We start from the raw sequence: 20,153 nt of genomic DNA, 5'->3' as shown, positions 1-20,153 counted from the left end.
CTTTAATTTGTATTATAAAAATGTCAGAATTTTGTTTTATTTGTGCTAAACTTTTAACTGAAATTGCAACTGTTACTGTCGAACGTGGTATGACGACATTCATCAATGCAAGTATCGAACGAGCAGATGAATATTCGGAATATCTTAAAAAACAAAAATCTGTGACACTACACGATACTTGTCATAAAAATTATACTCGAAAATCTTCTATTGCGTTAGCTAACTGGCTGTGACACCACATCTGCATTTTACAGGAGAGGTAAAACGACTGTCTTTAAAATGTTTGAAAAATAAGATTTAGTTCAATGTGCAGAAGTTTTCAAAAAAAGTTGATTCAACTCCAGAAGAAGATATCACCAGCAGAATTAGTTTTCTTCTCTGTATGTACGGAGCGCCTAAAAAAACTACCTGCTTAGATAAATATCGATATGCATGTTTTGTTATGAATACTCGAAATAAAAAAAAGTGCAATTAACTTGTCTTCCTCCAACGTCTGTCGCTGCTCATTAACATCTTTTCCGGGTGTATTACCCAGTTCAAGTAAGGCTTGGTAAACAGCTAGACCCAACAGATTGGGGTTTGAGGTTGGTCGATAATACATTAGAACCGATTCAGATTTTACTGCCACCTGCACCAGAGAAAATACTGAACAAGATTTTTTGTAACTGTAAAAAAGGAAGCAGTGCCAAATTGTCACAAAATCAAACACTTTATTTTCACGAAGGGTGTCAGAATATTTTTGTATTAGTTAATTCATAGAATTCAAGTGTTTTTCTATTAACATTTCTTTAACTACAACATTTAGTACAGTTCTCTTAAATGAATATAATAAGCAAGTAAAAATATTTCTATGAAGTCCGTTTATGATTCTAACGCGTCTACCCGGCGGAAACGTTGTCTACGAAGTGGCAGGTACTCGATAAGCGGTGCTGTAGTATGCTTCCGCAGAATCATCTGTTACTATGGCCATGACACAGGAGTAAAATCGAGTGACACTATGGCGTTGCCACAGTAGTAAAATTATGTGACAGCTCGGCCTCTCCTGATGACATCGCCCCGATGTCAGCAGCTTCGTTGTCTTCTTCGTCGGATGGATTATCGTCGATAGATGGCTCAAGTTCAGGTGGCATAGAACACGACAGTTTCATCTTATCTGCCGAATAGATTGATGCACATTTTTGTCGACTGTTTTGCATGCCGTCGAGATCGGTATGTAGATAGCGATCTTTTCCAAGTACTTTAGCCACCACAAATGGACCACGGTACGTTGGTTCTAATTTACGAGGTTCGCCTGTTGCGGGTGGTTCATTGTGAATTACGACTAAATCATGCTCTTTATAACCAGTGGGCGTTTTATGCTTTTTATCAAAACGCTCTTTCCACAGGTTACGGTGTTCTTGAATCGAAGACCATGCGATGTCACGTTTTTCTTGTATAGTGGGTTGTTCACCCTCGTCGTTAACAAATGCAGCCATTAATTGATTTCGTATTATATCGTTTAATTTAAAATCGAATATAAGTTCATTCGGTGTATACCCAGTTGTAGAATTTGCTTGGGAATTTACTGACCATTGCAACTGCCGCAAATGGTCATCCCATTCTTTCGGATTTGAAGACGTAGTACGGAGATATGTTAGAATTAGCTGGTTTGCACGTTCCACTTGTCCATTAGCGCGTGGAGTTCGGACAGTAGTTTTGATATGTACCAAATTATTGTCAGTGCAATGCTTTACGAACTGTTTTGAAGTAAATGATGAACCACGGTCGGTGACAATGCGAGCAGGTAACCCTAGATACCTCGTTAAATGCTTGTATAACCGGTAAAGTTTTAGTACTATGTACCGGTTTTACCACTAAATATTTTGCAAACGCGTCACTAATCGCAAGAATATGTGTATTACCTCGTTTACTTTTAACAAATGGCCCTAAATGGTCAAGATGTAAAAGTCGAAATGGAATTGGCTCCATGGGTTCGGTGTATAACACACCTTCTGGTTTTCCACCTTTCGATTTGGAGTAGCAGCATTCTACACAAGATGCCACGTAATCTTTTACATACTTTCTAATTCTTGGAAACCAAAAATGTTGAAGAATTCGTTTTAAGGTTTTTTCGATACCAAAATGACCAAAATCATCGTGACAATAACGAGCTACACGCCATCGTACTGCCTTAGGCACGACAAACAATAAATTGCCATTTATGCGCCTATATACATAGGCGATTTCACTGAAGACAGTAATCTTTTCGAATCTGTTTTGATTGCGGTGATTCGTTGTCGCCTTTAAATACTGCTATTGTATCGCGTATGGATTGGTCTTTCAATTGCATTGTCAATAACTAATCATCATCAGCATAGTCAACACGAAGAATTTCGTCCGGCGGTGCAGGTGCACGACTTATTGCGTCGACGTGAGCCATTTTACTCCCAGATCGATGAATTATTTCAGCGTAGACGGACTAACCACCTCGAGATACGTGGTATTGGTGGGGTTTTAGCTTTCAGAGATGAAATCGCAGAACAATCAGTGAAAATTTTAAACGATTTGCCTAATAAGTATATGCGAAACCGCGGCAATGCTTCCACAACCGCCAATACTTCGAGTTCATAGCTATGATAACTCGATTCTGCAGGTGTACAGTGACGACTAAAATACATAACTGCTTGCCACTTGTCACCTTCACATTTTGCTTGTAACAAGACTGCTGCGATACCTACACTGCTTGCATTAGAGTGTACTTGATGTTGAGCATTAAAATCGTATAAAACTAGCACTGGTGAGTTACAGAGTCTATCAATTAAAGTGGCAAATGCTTTCTGTTGACACTCGCCCCATTCAAACTGTTCTTTACACACTTTCGTTGTTAGTTTCGTTAACGGTCGTGCAGTTAATGAATACTTTTCCACGAATTCCCAAAAAAATCCGGTTAACCCGAGAAATCTTCTCACTTCAGTCTGTGTTGTGGGCATTTTAAAATGCTTTATTGCTTTTTCTTTCACCCGGTTTTATACCGTCACGTGATATTTTATGTCCCAGAAAGTCAATTTCATCTTTCAAAAATTCGCATTTATCTAATCGTAAAGTTAGATCGTTTTCTTTAACAACACACAAAAAATTGTCAAGTTTCCGTATACCTTCTTTTACCGATTGACTGGGAATAATTACATCATCCAGATACGCAATAATGTTTTTCGATTCTCATGATTAAACAAGTTTGTTCATAGTTTCTTGAAACACGGCAGGGGCATTCACTAACCCAAACGTCATACGATTGTATTCGTAATGACCTTCGGTGGTCACAAACGCGGTGTATCTCTTCGAACACTCACTCACTTCAATTTGGTGATAACCCATTTTAAAATCTAACGTGGTAAAGAAGTTATTACCCGACAACTGAGCAAAGAGCTCGTCGATAATCGGCATCGGGTACGACTGTTTTACAGTAATCTTATTCAATTGACGATAATCAACACACATTCAGAAGCTGTTATCCTTTTTCTCAACAAGCACGATTGGAGACGCGTATGCTGTTAAAACAACAACAACGTGTACAGAGAACTCGACGGACGGATTATTTCGCATTTCAATAAATCTTCGATCATGTTCTTTACAATCGACCGGCGCGCGAACGGAAGTCTATAGGGTTTCCCATTAACAGGGGTATCTGACGATAACACTATATTCATTTTTACTATACTTGTTTTACCTACTGTACCCATTTCGTTTGTAAAACACTGTTTTTATTTTTGCAACATCTTGCTCAAGTCGCCAAATTCACCATCTTCAAGTTTCAATATTTCGTTATTCGGTTTTTCAATAACCCACATTTGATTTCCTTTGAACACAAAATGTTTATCGTTACCATGTATTACGTTAATACCAAGTGGCACCGGATAATCAATCATATTATCGTCTACCACTAACATTTCTGTGTTACACATATTACCGTCTATATTCAACGCAACATTAAGTTTCGAAGTACACTCGTGTGACGCTCCTCCGAAACCCTTCAATGTTATACAACAGTTTTTCAATTGTCCAATTTTACACGCCAAAGACTTTCTAATCAACGTACGACAACTACCCGTATCCAAGAACGCATTCGTTTTTAAACCATTTACTTCGATTTCTTTAATAGTAAAATCACTCTCAACTTTATTGACAGAATTACAATTTGTCTTTGCTACCGTCGTTTTGCAATTATTCGTGGAATGACCCACCTTCAAACACTTTGTGCATCGCTCACGTCTTTGCGGCTCAGAACAATTTCGGGAAAAGTGTCCGGGCTTATTACAATTATAACAAATACTTTTTTTCGTTTGATTATCTTTCTTTGCACTGGACTGAATTGGCTCTTCAACGCGCTTTACCAAATTTGACGTTTTCACCGTATTATATTTGCAATAATTAATTATCGCCCGTAAAAGTTCATTACACGTACTGTAATTATTAACCGAAATACTTCTCTTTAGATCAACGTCATTCATTCCGTTTACAATGTATTTTATTATAGATGCATCGTCAATATTACCGCGTCGACCCGTCGCTAAAACTCTATAATAAAAAGATTCGGCACTTTCACTATAATTTCTTTTCATATTCATTAGCTCCATTTGAACGTCAGCAGCATTTACAAAACATGGAAACTCGTTCAAAAATTCATTAGCAAAATGTGACCAATTTAGAAAAATTTCCGCACTGGCATCTATCCACATTTTTGCTACGCCTTCAAGTTTTGTTTGCACTGCATACAACAATATTTTATCGTTCCAATTATACACATTTCGTAGTTATTCAACACGCTTCACAAATTGTTCAGAGGTTAAATTCTTTTTACTCGGATCATGCGTAGGCAAAATTGCAATAATATCGCGAACGTCACCAAAAAATACTGATTTATTAGTATTCATTTCATTGTTTACATTTCTACACACTTCATGTGGCAACATTCGTTCTTCTAATGTTGGCATTACATTATTTCGTATTTCATTGCTTCTTACATTCGTTTGTTGTATTGGATATTGGATCGGTGTTTGATTTTTCCAACGAAAATGTTGACCGTTGCCGTTTAAAATTTCGTTTCTACCGATTACGTTAGGCATTTCGACATGTTGTTGCCTGTTCGTGCTGTAGCTATACCGAAGCTCGTTTTGTACTACGTCGTTTCGTTTTTGAATCGCGATACCTGCGCTGTCAGCAGAGAACGTCGGCTGCGACATTATCGTTTGCGCACCCCAATGAACGTGTCTGCTGTCTACGCTAGCAGGTAAATTTTGGATCGGTGGTTGGCTTTGAACACAAGACATAGCGTTGTTTGTGTATGTATGTGCCACGGTTGGTACACTACTGTACTGTACTTACATTAGCTCGACCATTAGCGTCGGCTGATGACATATATATTTTCGGTTGCCCGTGAACGTTGGGCAAAGTAACTGGGTAGACCGGCGCTGCGCCACCATAATACGTCGGCTGCGAGATGCCATCGTTGGGTTCCCAATTACTTTTATATGTATCTGTTTGCAAAGGTGCCGTAAATGTTGCACCATTTGCCGTTGTGGTCACACGCGTATATGAAGTTGAAGGCACCATCACTGTAACCGGAGACGAGCTACTCAGTGGTCTTTCTTCCTCACGCGTATGCTCAAAGGAATTTCCTACTTCCATTAAATCGCGCACTATTATAGGTAGCACTCGTAAAGCGTTTTTCATTAAAATGTTCGCACAGTTTTTCCACAAGTTGCGCTTTATTACCGGCAGCGGATAACATAAATTCACGCAATTCCTGCCGCAATTGCTCAACTTTTAATTCACTGAATCTCGGCATATCGTATGCATTAACAAAAAAATCTGTTTTTATTTTTCGCGTAGGGCGCAAGTAAATTCCACTTATGAAAATTGTCACAAAATCAAACACTTTATTTTCACGAATGGTGCCAGGATATATTTTTATTAGTTAATTCATAGAATTCAAGTGTTTTTCTATTAACATTTCTTTAACTACAACATTTAGTACAGTTCTCTTAAATGAATATAATAAGCAAGTAAAAATATTTCTATAAAGTCCGTTTATGATTCTAACGATGATTCTACTCGATAAGCGGTGCTGTAGTATGCTTCCGCAGAATCATCTGTTACTATGGCCTTGCCACAGGAGTAAAACCGTGTGACACTATGGCGTTGCCACAGTAGAAAAATTATGTAACAAAATGTGATTGCAAAAAAGGTGGTACGTATTGTTCTCTGGCGTGCACAAATTGTCAAGGCCGATCGTGTTCTAATGTTGAATCGTCAACAGCAGAAGATTCGTTCGGTTCCGACGAACTGGCATGCGATACTTCGTTATTGACGCAATTCACTTGCAGACAGGATGAAGATTAAGAAGAAGAAAAAGAAGAAGAAGAAGACTGCAACATATATGACTGTAACCCGGAATAATAAATTTTTTATCTACGATTTTTTAATTTTAATTCCGTTTTAAATCCTGAAAATCCATTTTTTACTTCCGTTTTTTTATTTTAATCCCAACAGTCCACGGGTCTGGGCCTACTGGAGAAATTACGTTAAAAAAACGCGCTAAGTACACTACTTCCGATGTGGCGTGTAGAAAATTTTATGATCTACAATATTTTCCCCCCGGCCGGATCGATTGGAAGCTTTAAAATTTTATTTATACATATGTTTTGAACAATTTGATCCATTTTCAGCTTGTTATGAATTTTGGTAGGTTCGAATGTCTAAATTGACCGGACTATTTTTATAACTGAGTTTATGTGATTTATTAGGTAAAAAAATATTTATTAACATAAATTTTCTAGAACTTGAAAGCGCTTGAGTTTAGTCTTGATATTTTTGTTTAGTTAATGGTAATAAATAGTAGGGCGGATGCTATAGCCGAATGGGTTGGTGCAAGACTACCATTTGGAAGTGCAGAGTTTCGAATCTGTGGGCATCTACCAAAGAGCGTAAGCGATAATTATACTATATATTAGTAATATTGATAAGTTAGATTCATTTTATTCATACTCATCTTAACTCCAAACGTTGTCTAAAAATTTTAAGAAAAATAATAAAGTTCATTTTAACGTAACTCAACAGAAAGTTGTTTGCAAGGATTCAATTAAGGATTAACAAACATTCGTTATTTGAGCTAAACTCGAAAAAGCCATTACCCTAGTATTATTGACCTATCCACTTTCACTTAGTTTCCCTCAATACCGATTTGGTCTGGCACTCTGTGTAATATACGTAGCCATAAAGAAAGAATAGTAGTATCCCCGCGTAAGTAGTTTTAGAGGTAAAAATCATTGTTATATAAAAGGTTTCCCCTTGCCGATATTTCGAAACTAAGCTTCTGGCGTATCAGAGAAAAAATTATCTTCAAAACGGCATTGAGACATTTTATCTCGACTCAAAGAAATCAAACTTTTGTTATCATCTTATTTTTGTTGCACTTTTGTACATTAAAATACTTGTCTATTTGCTCAGGAGAATAGAATTACGGTTGAATGGGATTTTAATTTTTGTTGGACATCTTCGCTTCGCTTTACAGTATTTTCACCATTAAGCTCCAAAATTAGTATATTAAAATACAGTCTTTTACAAATTTTTTTAACCCTTTTGTGTCTTTTTCGGTGTGCGTCTTTATGTTGTTCCACAAATGGAGGGGCCTACAGTTTGAAGCCGACTCCGGACGGCAGATATTTTCTATGAGGAGCTTTTTCATGGTAGAAATACACTCGGAGGCTTGCCATTGCCTGCTGAGGGGCGACCGCTATTAGAAAAAACTTTTTTTTTTTTAAGTTTGGTGTTTCACCGAGATTTGAACCCACGTTCTCTCTCTGAATACCGAATGGTAGTCACGCACCAACGCCACGGCGGCCGAGTATCTACTTACTACAAAAAGGGAGAGTGAGCTTTGTTCAGCTGGTCTTTGTTTAAACTAAATTTCTTTAATTTTCTTATATTCAATATATATATACATATAGTATATAATATATAAAAAATATACATATATATATTAAAAATATACATACATATACTTGGTGGAAGTGTTCAATTTCTCTTCTTCTATACTCATATGAAGTACGCAATAGTTTAAAAACGCATTTCATTATTGTAGAAAAATTGAATTATTTAATGTTATATTGAAATTTATGTCAGTGCGTGCGGGTATGTTTTTTTCGCTTTACAGTTTTCTTTTTAAGTAAGCTTTAACTGTCTCGTGTGGAGTTGCCTAATCTCTCAGCGCGCGCATCCCAGGTGGTGGATAGGGAAGCTCTAGCATCACAATAGTGGCCTTCCCAGCTGGGGTAGGTTCCAAGACTCGTGTGATGACTCAAAGTTGGCATTGAATCAGGGTGCCATTCGCGAACCAAACTCCCTAGCCAGTCCCGAACAAAAACCGATAATCATTACCCAAGTCTCTCGCCTTTATCAGCGAGAGCGCATCCTCGAGGAGTCGGGGGTTGCGATCGCAATCTCCTCTCTTTCAGAGGCAGAGAATCGTTCCCTGGTTTCGGAGGGCTTGCGATGTGAAGTCAATGCGGTTGCGACATGATCTCCCAGGGAAGCTGGGAAACTGAAGAGTAAGGCGAAGAATGAAAGGAGGATGTGGATGCCGAAGCTCATGCGGGTGAAATCCTCACGTGGCTCTGCCGGTTCTTTTGCGTCTGTGTCTTCCGAAAGACATCGGTCGGCGAAAGTGACTCCGACGGAAGCTACCGAGTCCTCGGGGGGCACAGGCGCTGCCAAATCGTCTCGCTCTCGACATAAGCGGAGGAAGACAGTGGCTGAAAGCAGCAAAACTCCCTGCCCTGAAGTTGCTGCTGAAGTCCGCGCCACGACCCCCCCACGGTACGGGCGTGAGCTCCGCGCCAGTCAATGTGGCCAAACCAAAATGCAATGTGCCTGGAGGGGGTTGAGTATTTGTGGATTACGAACAGTGACAGTTATGTTAGCTGCTTTATGCTGCTGATGAAGCTCATCAAATTTTTGATATCAAGGCTTGCTATATCAGCAGGCGTAGGAAAGAAGTGAGAACAAAGTTGCTTAGATCTTAGTCTCGCAAGAGCTGTGCAGCTAAGGAGAAGGTGCTAATATGATTCCATTTCATCCTCCATACAGCCCAAGCAAAAAAGACTCGAAGTAATCCTAAGTCTCACGGCACGCATACCTCGCGGATAGAGTCCCGTCTGGACACCCACGAAGTTTGGTAACTGAGGTTTCGTCATCCTCAGAATATCCCTTCGAACGTCTCCGGTCCAAACGTGGCCAGAAGGATTTCGCGACTTCACAAGTTTGTGTCTTGCACAGCGCTCGCTGAGTTGGCGCGAATACTATCGTTCCATGACTAGAGCGCACATTGTCAAGGGAGTCCCGATTCTCTCCTTTCGCTGGGAAACTACCTCCCAGGTAGCTTGATTGGCCAGCTCGTACGCTTAGCAGTTTCCCCCAATGTCGCTTTGACCAGATTAGCCGTATGTCACAGAATTCGGATGCAATCGGAAGTGAACCTAGGCATTCCCTGACCAGTCTCAAATGCTGCATAATTGAGCCCAGGACCCTAACTGCTGCTTAGCTATCGGAGTAAATATTTAATTTCTTAACAGTTATTACACAAGTGAGTAGCCAATCAGCTGCTTCTTTGATTGCAGCTACTTCTACTTGGAACACACTGTAGGGATCCGGTAACCTGAATTTGAGTTTGATGAGGACCTCTGCGCAGAATACTCCTCCTAGCTCCGTCTTAAGAGGATTCACCAACAAGCCGCAGCCCGCTGCCCGTCGAAAAACTACTTTCAGATATCCCTGCATCAAATCATACAGGATATACTTTCCCGTAACTATTAGTGCCACGTAGTCCATGTAGGCAATCGCTTTGCAGTCCCTTCTTACCAGCTCCTCCAACAAGTCATTGATAATGATAACCCAAAGAAATAGTGAGACAACACCGTCTAGCGGAGTGCCCCTACTCCCCTGCCGGTGAAGATAGACGCCGCCCTACTCCGCCAAGACCATTCTGTTGCTAAGCGTTCTGCAGATAAACCTGGTAAGGTCAGATCCAACCCACAGTGATTTAGTGATTGCCCCCTCAATGTCGAGGAAAGCGTTTACTGCGAGTTCTTTCTGATATGGAAACTCCTCAATATCTTTAACAATTGTGTGCAGGGCAGATTCCAGTGATCTGCCTTTACAGTAAGCATGTTGGGTATGCGACAAACGCCCCCGAGGAATTTCCTTTCTTATGTGGAGATCAATTATTATCTCAAGGGCTTTCAGCAAGAAATTTGAAAGGCCGATTGGCCTGGTACTAACAACTCTCACGGTATCGGATCGCTCATATGCTCCTTTGGCAGAATCGACTGTAATGCAGATGTTACTATGCAAGAGCGGTTAACTGCGCACGAAAAATAAGCCACCTCTATTTATGCAGATGTACTCGGTGCTGGCGCTGGTAAAGCTACTACTGCTAAAATGGCCCCTTTGCGCTCTCTTTCTTGTGCAAATTTTGCTTCCATTGCTCAAAATGGCAATGTTAAAATTGACAGCCATCCGAGTAAGAAATTACAAGGCTAGATGGATTCACTTTTCATCTTTTGCGAATTCTGTCACAACTGATAGCATTGTTACATACGTTTCAAAGCAAACGTCTATGCTTCAAATTTGATTTCTAGCCATATGCTTGTTAAAAAAGCTATTGATATAAAAACATTAAAGCGAATTAATTTTAAACTAAGCATCCCGGCATCATATTATGATATTATTCTGAATTCAGCATTATTATTAGTTATTGTAACACTGTGTGTAGGTAAGAAAAATTGTATGGTTTTTCTTGCCAAGAGCTGAGATAAATTGGCCTTATTTTAATCCTTAATAATTGTGGAAATATTGCAATAAGTCCCATTTGTAATTAAATTCAGTGTTATAAAATATAATAAATCGAACTTTAGTTGTAATCTGTCAGAAGTATCGACATTACAATTTACCTTATGAGGTAATTCCTCTATGTCAAAACCAACGTGATCATCCCATTTCAAAGAAACTTGTATCTGGAAATAAAAGAAAAATGGATTAATAGGTTAATGAGAAACAATTGCACCATACCACAGTTGGATTTTTATGTACTCCGAACAACCAAGGTTTTTTTTTTAAAAGAGGTTTTTGAAGCGTGTATTTAATATTTTTATTATCCATTGTAATAATACTTTCAGTGGTTAGAATGGAATCATTTGGTGCAGTGCTGGTAGATGGATACGAAAGTGAGTGAAGTTTTCTATCCGTCTCATTTTGCTGCTCAGCAGATTCTTCAAGGTCTTTGAACTGATGTAGGTTTCCTCGGCGGTTATATAAATTTCTGTACTGATTCACAAGGTTGTCGTGACTATTTAAATTATGCTTACTTAGTATTTGTTCCTCAGGATGTTGTCCAATTTCTTTTCCTTCATTATGATTGGAGTTTTCATGGATAAATTGCTGGTGATACCGTATTATTTCATAATTTATCAGATCCTTAGCAGTCTTCCTTGTAAATATGCGAGCAATGTCATATGGAGGAGGTTTAAGTAGAGTGACTGCTAAGTTATTACTCACGTCATCCAAGTTAGAAGTTAAGTGGCATTGTGAACGCTGATTTGGTAATGAGGTTAAGTAACTAGATTCTTGTGGATCGCTTTCAGAGACTGACTCGAACTGTGTAAGGCCATTGGTATTGTGATCCATTTGATGATGATTTCTCGTTACATTACTATTGTCAGCTAGTACTGATGAATCATCTATATTCAGTACATCTGTTCCCATATTTTCAATTAAGCTATATGAATTGCAGTTGTCACTACTAAAAAGCACGCGTGCCTCTTGTACTCTTAACAGCTCCGATCCATACGGTCTTCGATCGTTGCGAATATACTTAGCCAACAAGCGTAATTCTTTCGGATACGGTGTAGGAGAGCGCATTAAGCGCATACTCCCATCCCCGACATCATTATATGATAAGTTATTTTTTGAAACACTAATATTTTGAATAGTGTTTGCTTCTTGGTTGTTCGTCGTATCGCTAACAATTTCGAAGCTGCGAGGCAATACTTCTTTCGGTGGAGCACTCATAATAATTGCCTTTTCTGCAAAACAGATTCGACGTAATGGATAAGAGTTATTTGCCTGGGACTCATGTCGGTAAGAATTATCATATTCAATATTTTCTATTGATCGTTTGAAAGTATGAGGTTCATTAGAAAAACTTGGTGAGCGGGTTTCATAATTGAATGTACTCATACATTTGCTTACTTGCGGTAGCATAAAACAAGTTAGTTCTAGTTTTGTATTGATATCCAGATATTGTAAAGGCACGAGAGGTTGTGACTGGTTATCACTTATCCACAATGACGTTAAATTCGTTAGGTTCAGGACAGATAGAGGTAGTGAGGATATTCGATTATTTACTATATTAAGAACTCTAAGATTAGTAAGTCGGCCGGTACTTTTTGACAACTCGGATATCTTGTTTCTGCTTATGCTCAAAATCCTTAATTCGCTGCAGCTGCATATTTCATCTGGTAAAGAAATAAGGTCATTGTCATCGACAAAGAGGTAACGTAACTTCCGCAACATTCCTATTGTAGTTGGTAAACAGGTAAGATTGTTGTGACTGAGTTCCAGCTCTTCAATATGTTCCAAATTAGAAATGCTATCAGGTAATTGTCGCACATTGTTCGATTCGCATTTCAATGTAACTAGAGACTTCAACGAGCCAAGACTAAATGGAAATCTACTTAAATTATTTCCGCACAAGGACAACATCTCAATGTTCCGCCAATTACACATGTCCATTGGAAGTATACTAATGTTATTGCCAGCGCCATCGAAATGTAAAAGATCACGCAATTTGCCAACACTAGCCGAAACTCGATTAATTTGGTTAAAATCTATCCACAGTTCACGCAGTTGTTTCAATTCACCAACTACTTCCGGCTAAAACAATACTTTATTTTAGCAAGTAACAATGAGTACGCAAATATCTTCGACTATGCCGAAGAACCAAAACCTTTCACTAAAACGAAATTTCAGCTCTTTAAACTTAACATCAACCTCTTTGTCAAGGGTGATTTAGTGCAAGTGACGTTAATTCTTTACTTAATTCAACTATTCAAATTTCGTTAGCTAGCGCCATGGTAACGCAATTGAAAATAAAAATTAGTGGTCCGTTCCCATGAATGTTGGGTTTACACTACCAAAACGACCATAAGTTTTATTTGACCTAGAGATGTCACTTCAGCAGCATTCCCCAACAGTATACAGTTATTGTATTTATGCTGAAACAATAACTCTTAAACTATCTATAAGAGTTTTTGAACCCATTTGCACAGAACAGAAATATAAAAAAATACCAGCTAACTCGCGAAAGGATGGTTCCATGTGTAGAAGTCCCCGTAAGTGGAGAAAGTTACTGATCGCCATTCACTTGGAAGCGGCCAGGATGATCCTTCTGCCTACGGTTCAAGAAGCTCACAAGCTCTGGGTACCTTCCGAACACCCGTTCGGGAGTGAGCTAGCGTGAGAAGGGGAATCATTCCAGGATAGCTGGTTGTGCGCTGGGTTTGGGACCCGCCACTTAAAAATCCCCGCAATGAAAAGATATACAAAGCCTCGGATGAGAACTACTGATGACGACCCCTTCAAGCGAAATAAGGAATATGATTTGAGGGCATGCACCTCGAATTTCCGGTCCCTTAATGAGGTGACTCTGCCGTGCTTGGCGACTGCAACGCCCAGGTGAGCAAGGATAGAACTTTTGGTCACACAGTGGGAAAAATCAGCCTGCACAACGGAACATCCGGTAACGGACAGAGGCTGATCGACTTCACCGTAGTGGTAGTCTGCAGCACCAGATTTCTGGCTGTCTCCTGATCGAAAAACGCGAAACCAAATCGTATCCGACCATATTTTGCATAGAAGCTGATGCATGCACCTTACCACCTCGTATCATTACCTTGTTGCAGCCAAACTGCGCATACTCCTCTGGACAGCAACAAACGTACACCTACCTACGTAAAGAATGTTCAACATCGAAAAGCTGCAATCTCCACAGACAGCCAGAAGATTCGCCACTCGATTCTCACTTCTGCTCTCAGAGAGCACTGCCCAACAAACCGGCAAGCACAAGCAACGGAGCAACATTTCTCGTTCCCTACGTACCGCCGCCGAAGAAGAAATCGGATTCTGGCGAGCCCGAAAAAACAGTTGGTACGACGAGGAATGTCATGCTGCCGCAGAAAGAAAAGATGCTGCCTATAGAGCCACGCTGCGATCGGGCGCAACGGGAGCCATGTGGGATCGCTACCGAGAGCTAAAAAAGGAAGAGAGATGTATTATCAGAACGAAGAAATGTGAAGCCGAAATACGTGACTGCGAGGAGCTTGAGATGCTGGCAAATTGGAACAACGCCCCAAAATTCCACCAGAAAGTTCGGCGGCTTAAAGAAGGCTTCAAGACCGGGGCGTTCTCCTGTAAGAAGAAAGACGGCGATCTGGTCACTGATATCCAGAGCATACTTAAATTATGGAGGGAACACTTTCCGAACCTATTAAATAGTGATAGCTGCGCATGTCCCAGAGAATGTGAAGATCCCGATACCTCAATCGTTGACGACGGAGTTGTCGGCCCGCTACCCGACCATGACGAGGTGAGAATAGCGATAACGCGGCTAAAGAACAACAAAGCCGCGGGCGCCGACGGACTGCCGGCTGAGCTATTCAAACGTGGCAGCGAGGAGCAGGTAAGGTGCATGCATCAGCTTCTATGCAAAATATGGTCGGATGAAAGCATGAAGTGTACCATCGACCAAATATTCACAATACGCCAAATCTTGGAAAAGACCCATGAAAGGAGAATCGACACACACCATCTTTTCGTCGATTTCAAAGCAGCATTCGACAGTACGAAAAGGAGTTTCCTTTATGCCGCGATGTCTGAATTTGGTATCCCCGCAAATCTAAAACGGCTATACAAGATGACGTTGCTCAACACCAGCAGCGCCGTCAGAATTGGGAAGGACCTCTCCGAGCCGTTAGATACCAAACAAGGTTTCAGAGAGGGTGACTCGCTGTCGTGTGACTTCTTTAACCTGATGTTGGAGAGCATCGTACGAGCCGCAGAGTTAATCGCTCAGGCACAATATTTTATAAGAGCATATAATTGTTGGCGTATGCCGATGATATTGACATTATCGGCCTTAGCAAGCGGTGTTAGTTCTGCCTTCACCAAACTGGATAAAGAGGCAAAGCGAATGGGTCTGGTAGTGAACGAGGACAAAACGAAGTACCTCCTGTCATCAAACAAACAGTCGGCGCACTCGCGTATCGGCACCCACGCCACTGTTATGGCGAAAGTTATGATTTCGAGGATGTAAAAGACTTCGTTTATTTAGGAACCAGCATTTACACCTATAATAATGTCAGCCTGGAAATCTATCGTAGAATCTCTCTTACCAACAAGTGCTACTTTTGACTAAGTAGGCAACTGAGCAGTAAAGTCCTCTCTCGACGAACAAAACTAACACTCTACAAGACTCTCATCACGCCCGTCCTAACGTATGGAGCAGAAGCGTGGACGATAAAGCGACGTTTGGAGTGCTTGAGAGAAAGATTCTTATTTTTTTATTTTTTATTTTATTGTTTATTTCTTTTAAAAATTGACATACATCCTGTCTTCATTTTAATGAAAGGTGTGAGAATATAAAAATTTACCAGATCAGTAAACTCGTTATATCCTATATCAAGTCGCAAAAGATTTGTCAGACGCGCCATAGACCTTGGTAATGTGATAAGGTTGTTTAGCCGTAACTCAAGGACTTCCAAATTAATCAAACGACCAAAATTTGCTGGCAAAAATTCCAAATACGTTTCGTTTAAAAATAATTCTTTTAGGGTAATAAGGCTGCTTAACGCGTTAGGAAGGCGCCTTAAATTATTACAGCTCAAATCTAAATGCGTTAAGTTTTTACACGATTTCATATTGTCCGGGACAGTGGAAATTGCTGAAATGTGAACAATTTAAAACATGTTTTGGCTAGTTCAGTAATACTCACAATTTCGACTTAAATTTAGTGTTTGTAACTGCCGTAGTGCAGAAATAGCATTCGGAATTGATTCTAAATTATTGTTATTCACTACCAAAACACGTAGATTCTGACAATAAAAAAGTTCAGGCGGAAGGCTTTTTATCTGTAATTAATGCATACTAAAAATATGTTAAGTATATATATATGGAAATGGTACTTACGTGTGCCGAACTCAAATAGAGTTCTTCTAATGTTCTCTCATGCTGCCAAATATTAGGGAAGATATCGGTTAGCGCATTATTGCTAAAATCTAGTTCTAAAATAATTTCATCATTTTCCTTCGCAAGGCAGGAGAAGCAACGAAGAAGTGCCATTTTATAAAATCCTGCTAGAAAGCCGACCACTTCGTTTTACACGTCAGTAACCCACACTGAAAATATAGGTACACAGAAAATAAAAACCAAAAATATCTTAAACAGGTATATATATATATATATATATATATTGTATATAATTGGCGCGTACACCCTTTTTGGGTGTTTGGCCGAGCTCCTCCTCCTATTTGTGGAGTGCGTCTTGATGTTGTTCCACAAATGGAGGGACCTACAGTTTTAAGCCGACTCCGAACGGTAGATATTTTATGAGGAGCTTTTTCATGGCAGAAATACACTCGGAGGTTTGCCATTGCCTGCTGAGAGACGACCGCTATTAGAAAAATGTTTTTCTTAATTTTGGTGTTTCACCGAGATTCGAACCCACGTTCTCTCTGTGAATTCCGAATGGTAGTCACGCACCAACCCATTCGGCTACGGCGGCCGTAAACAGGTAATGATGGCTAAACTCGCTTCGAATTGAACTTTATATACCTGCGCACATTTTAGTAAACTTTAATTTGGATTGGCTTTTAATTACTATTACTACTACTACTACTATTTAGTAGAAATTAGAGAAAGAGAAATTATGACAGTTCAATTATTGTACATTCACTAAATAGAATTAAAATAATCGTATACTATCCGTGTGTGGTTACTCTTACTGATTACATCCTTAACAGATTCTGGAGTCGTATTCCATAGCCTCAGAGCATTAATGAAGTACAGCCTCGATGAGGACAATTAGGAATATTTGGGGACAATCGGAGTTTGGTGCCTATTAGATCTCATCAATCCTAGATTATCGTAAGGATATTTGCGAGTTTTGAATGCAATTAGTTTATATATTAATATATTGTACAATTTTTAGCCGCCAGATATTCAAAAATGCTGCATCCTAAAATTTTATTTTCTCACAGAGAAATGTGGTCATATCTTTTGAGACCATAAACGTGACGCGTAATATTATTAAATGCAACATGAGTTTTCTGAGATGCAATAGAGTCAAGCGCACTATATATGAGTTCAGAGTGATCTGGTTTGTTTTTGATTTTTTTTTTTGGAAGGTGAGGGTAAACATATCAGAAACATTTCGATTGATACCGTCGCGCTAATGATATGTGGTGCATGCTCCCACCTAAACAGACCTCTCTCTTCGGCTGACTTCCATCCCGGGGCCGCATGTGCATTACATCGAGGATGGAGCCGTGATTGTGGATATAAACCACAATCTTGTCGACACACACCATCTTTTCGTCGATTTCAAAGCTGCATTCGATAGTACGGAAAGGAGTTAGTTGTATGCCGCGATGTCTGAATTTGGTATCCCCACAAATAGAATGCGGCTATGCAAGATGACGTTGCTCAACACCAGCAGCGCCGTCAGAATTGGGAAGGACCTCTCCGAGCCGTTTGGTACCAAACGAGGTTTCAGACAGGGTGACTCGCTGTCGTGTGACTTCTTTAACCTGATGTTGGAGAGCATCGTGCGAGCCGCAGAACTTAATCGCTCAGGCTCACTATTTTATAAGAGCGTACAATTGTTGGCGTATGCCGATGATATTGACATCATCGGCGTTAACAACCGCGCTGTTAGTTCTGCCTTCTCCAAACTGGATAAAGAGGCAAAGCGAATGGGTCTGGTGGTGAACGAGGACAAAAGGAAGTATCTCCTGTCTTCAAACAAACAGTCGGCACACTCGCGTATCAGCACCCGCGACACTGATGACAGTTATGATTTCGAGGTTGTAAAAGACTTCGTTTATTTAGGAACCAGCAGGAACAATGTCAGCCTTGAAATCCATCGTAGAATCTCTCTTGCCAACAAGTGCTACTTTTGACTAAGTAGGCAACTGAGCAGTAAAGTCCTCTCTCGACGAACAAAACTAACACTCTACAAGGCTGTCATCATGCCTGTCCTAAGGTATGGCGCAGAAGCGTGAACGATGACAACATCCGAAGAAGCGATGCTTGGATTGTTCGAGAGAAAGATTGTGCGTAAGATTTTTGGACCTTTGCACGTTGGCAACGGCGAATATCCGGACGATGGAACGATGAGCTGTATGAGCTTTACGACGACATAGACATAGCGCAGCGAATAAAGATCCAGCGGCTACGTTGGCTGGGTAATGTCGTCCGAATGGATACAAACGCTCCGGTTCCGGTAGCAGAGGAAGAGGAAGGCCTGCTCTGCGTTGGAAAGACCAGGTGGAGAAGGACTTGGCTTCACTTGATGTGTCCAATTGGCGCCGGTTAGCACGAGAAAGAAACGACTGGCGCGCTTTGTTGAACCTGGCCAAAATAGCGTAAGCGGTTATCGCGCCAATTAAGAAAAAGATGTGCCAAGTTTGCGAAGCTGCGTTCAGCGCGAATAAGCAGGCAAACCAAAGATGAGAAAATGTTTGTTCACGTTGCTCATTTGTTTTGTTGCTTACTGATTTTCCGGTTTTTGCGTTTGGCGATGTCACCCACAATTGCTTTTGCATTTCTATTATTTTGATTGTAATTTGCGTTTTAGCCTTATTAGCGGTATGAATATATGTATTTATTAGGTTGAGGAATAGGTTCGCAGCGTTTTTACCGAAACTTGGTTGGCACAACGCCTCCATTGAACCCTTCCCGAGCGGGCCGACTGGTAATAGGTACCATAATTTCTCATTCTGTACGCAAACAAGATTTAGCTAGCTAAGATAAGACTTCACGTGCAAGCGTTCGGTACTCTTCAATAGTGCAGGATTTGAAAATGGAGTTTCAAACTAAAATCTCCGGGACATAGTAGATGAAGAGGATATCTCTTGGGTATCCGCAGTGTCCAAGGACCAGATTGCAAACCCCACAGCTGGGTCGTCACTGACCCGAAAACCAAATCGGATGACGCTCCAAAGAAGCCTGTGGCGGACAAAATACTGCAACAGAAGATGAAATCGGGCTACAAAAGCTGAGTCATGTTGTGCTGAGCAAAGTGAATAAGCTGAGCCAACGTGACCCAAATTCTCTCTCCACACGAGGTAAGGCGTTGATGAAGAAGCACGCATATTACGTCCGGAAGTATGAGAATCAACATGCTTTGAATACTACGGTAGTAGAAAGTGAAGCTCCTAATCAAACCAGCCGAAAAAAGACAAACGAGACTGTACCTCGTTTGCAAAAGCTGGAACAGCCTTCAACAGAACAAGCAGCAGGCGCATCGTCAAAAAGCCAAAGATCATGGCGTCTGTGAACAAGCGTATGAAGCCTTCTTCTAGCTCAAACTCGCCGGCGGAGCTACAAAAAGCCATTATCGACCGTGGTCAGCTGGAAAGCAAGGAGTCAAAGTGATCCGGATGCAGCAAAATAAGTCCTTAGAGCTTCTTACAACTTGTATCCGTAGCCTTGACGAACTATGGCCTGGATGCAAAATTGATGTGACACCGTTGATGGATGTACCGTTTCGAACGACTGTGAGGGTGTGGATCCCACCTCCATTAATAGACGATGAAACTACACTCTCACTGATAAAAGGTCAAAACAAAGAGGCGCATCCTGAAGATTAGACCATAGTGAGTACCGTACAAGGGATAAGGGAAACGGCAAAGAGCTGTGGGTAAGAATTAGCAAACGGGATAGGGCATCTTAAAGGGGTCCTACCCGTAGTAACAGAAAAGAGCGGCAATGAAACCGCAGCCGCTGAAGATGGTGCAAATTAATTTGCATCACTGTATGGCGGCAACGGAGGACTGGCTGCTCTT

General features: G+C 40.5%; 1 protein-coding gene across 9 annotated transcripts in view; it reads right to left on the bottom strand.

Annotated features, from left to right (window-relative positions):
- LOC128869165 (protein lap1) overlaps positions 1 to 16,511 on the bottom strand; it is a 69,609-nt gene extending 53,098 nt beyond the window's left edge. For 3 of the 9 annotated variants that reach the window (XR_008455213.1, XM_054111658.1, XM_054111662.1), the window contains exons 1-5: positions 16,276 to 16,511; positions 16,082 to 16,217; positions 15,741 to 16,030; positions 11,104 to 12,966; positions 10,986 to 11,048 (exon numbers count right to left, since the gene is read on the bottom strand). Coding sequence is in view for 8 of the 9 variants with exons in the window: in XM_054111658.1 (XP_053967633.1) it covers positions 10,986 to 11,048; positions 11,104 to 12,966; positions 15,741 to 16,030; positions 16,082 to 16,217; positions 16,276 to 16,428 (2,505 nt within the window). In the remaining variant the exon portion in view is untranslated. Of the gene's footprint in view, positions 1 to 10,654; positions 11,049 to 11,103; positions 12,967 to 15,740; positions 16,031 to 16,081; positions 16,218 to 16,275 lie in introns of those variants that run through there. The other 6 variants (XM_054111660.1, XM_054111661.1, XM_054111664.1 and 3 more) reach the window with 6 other exon arrangements.
- Positions 16,512 to 20,153: the final 3,642 nt, after the last annotated feature.

This window comes from Anastrepha ludens, chromosome X (genome assembly GCF_028408465.1).
Source record: "Anastrepha ludens isolate Willacy chromosome X, idAnaLude1.1, whole genome shotgun sequence".
Taxonomy (NCBI): Eukaryota; Metazoa; Arthropoda; class Insecta; order Diptera; family Tephritidae; genus Anastrepha; species Anastrepha ludens.
The sequence above is the reverse complement of the archived record's forward strand: the minus strand, read 5'-3'. Positions and strand labels throughout refer to the sequence as shown.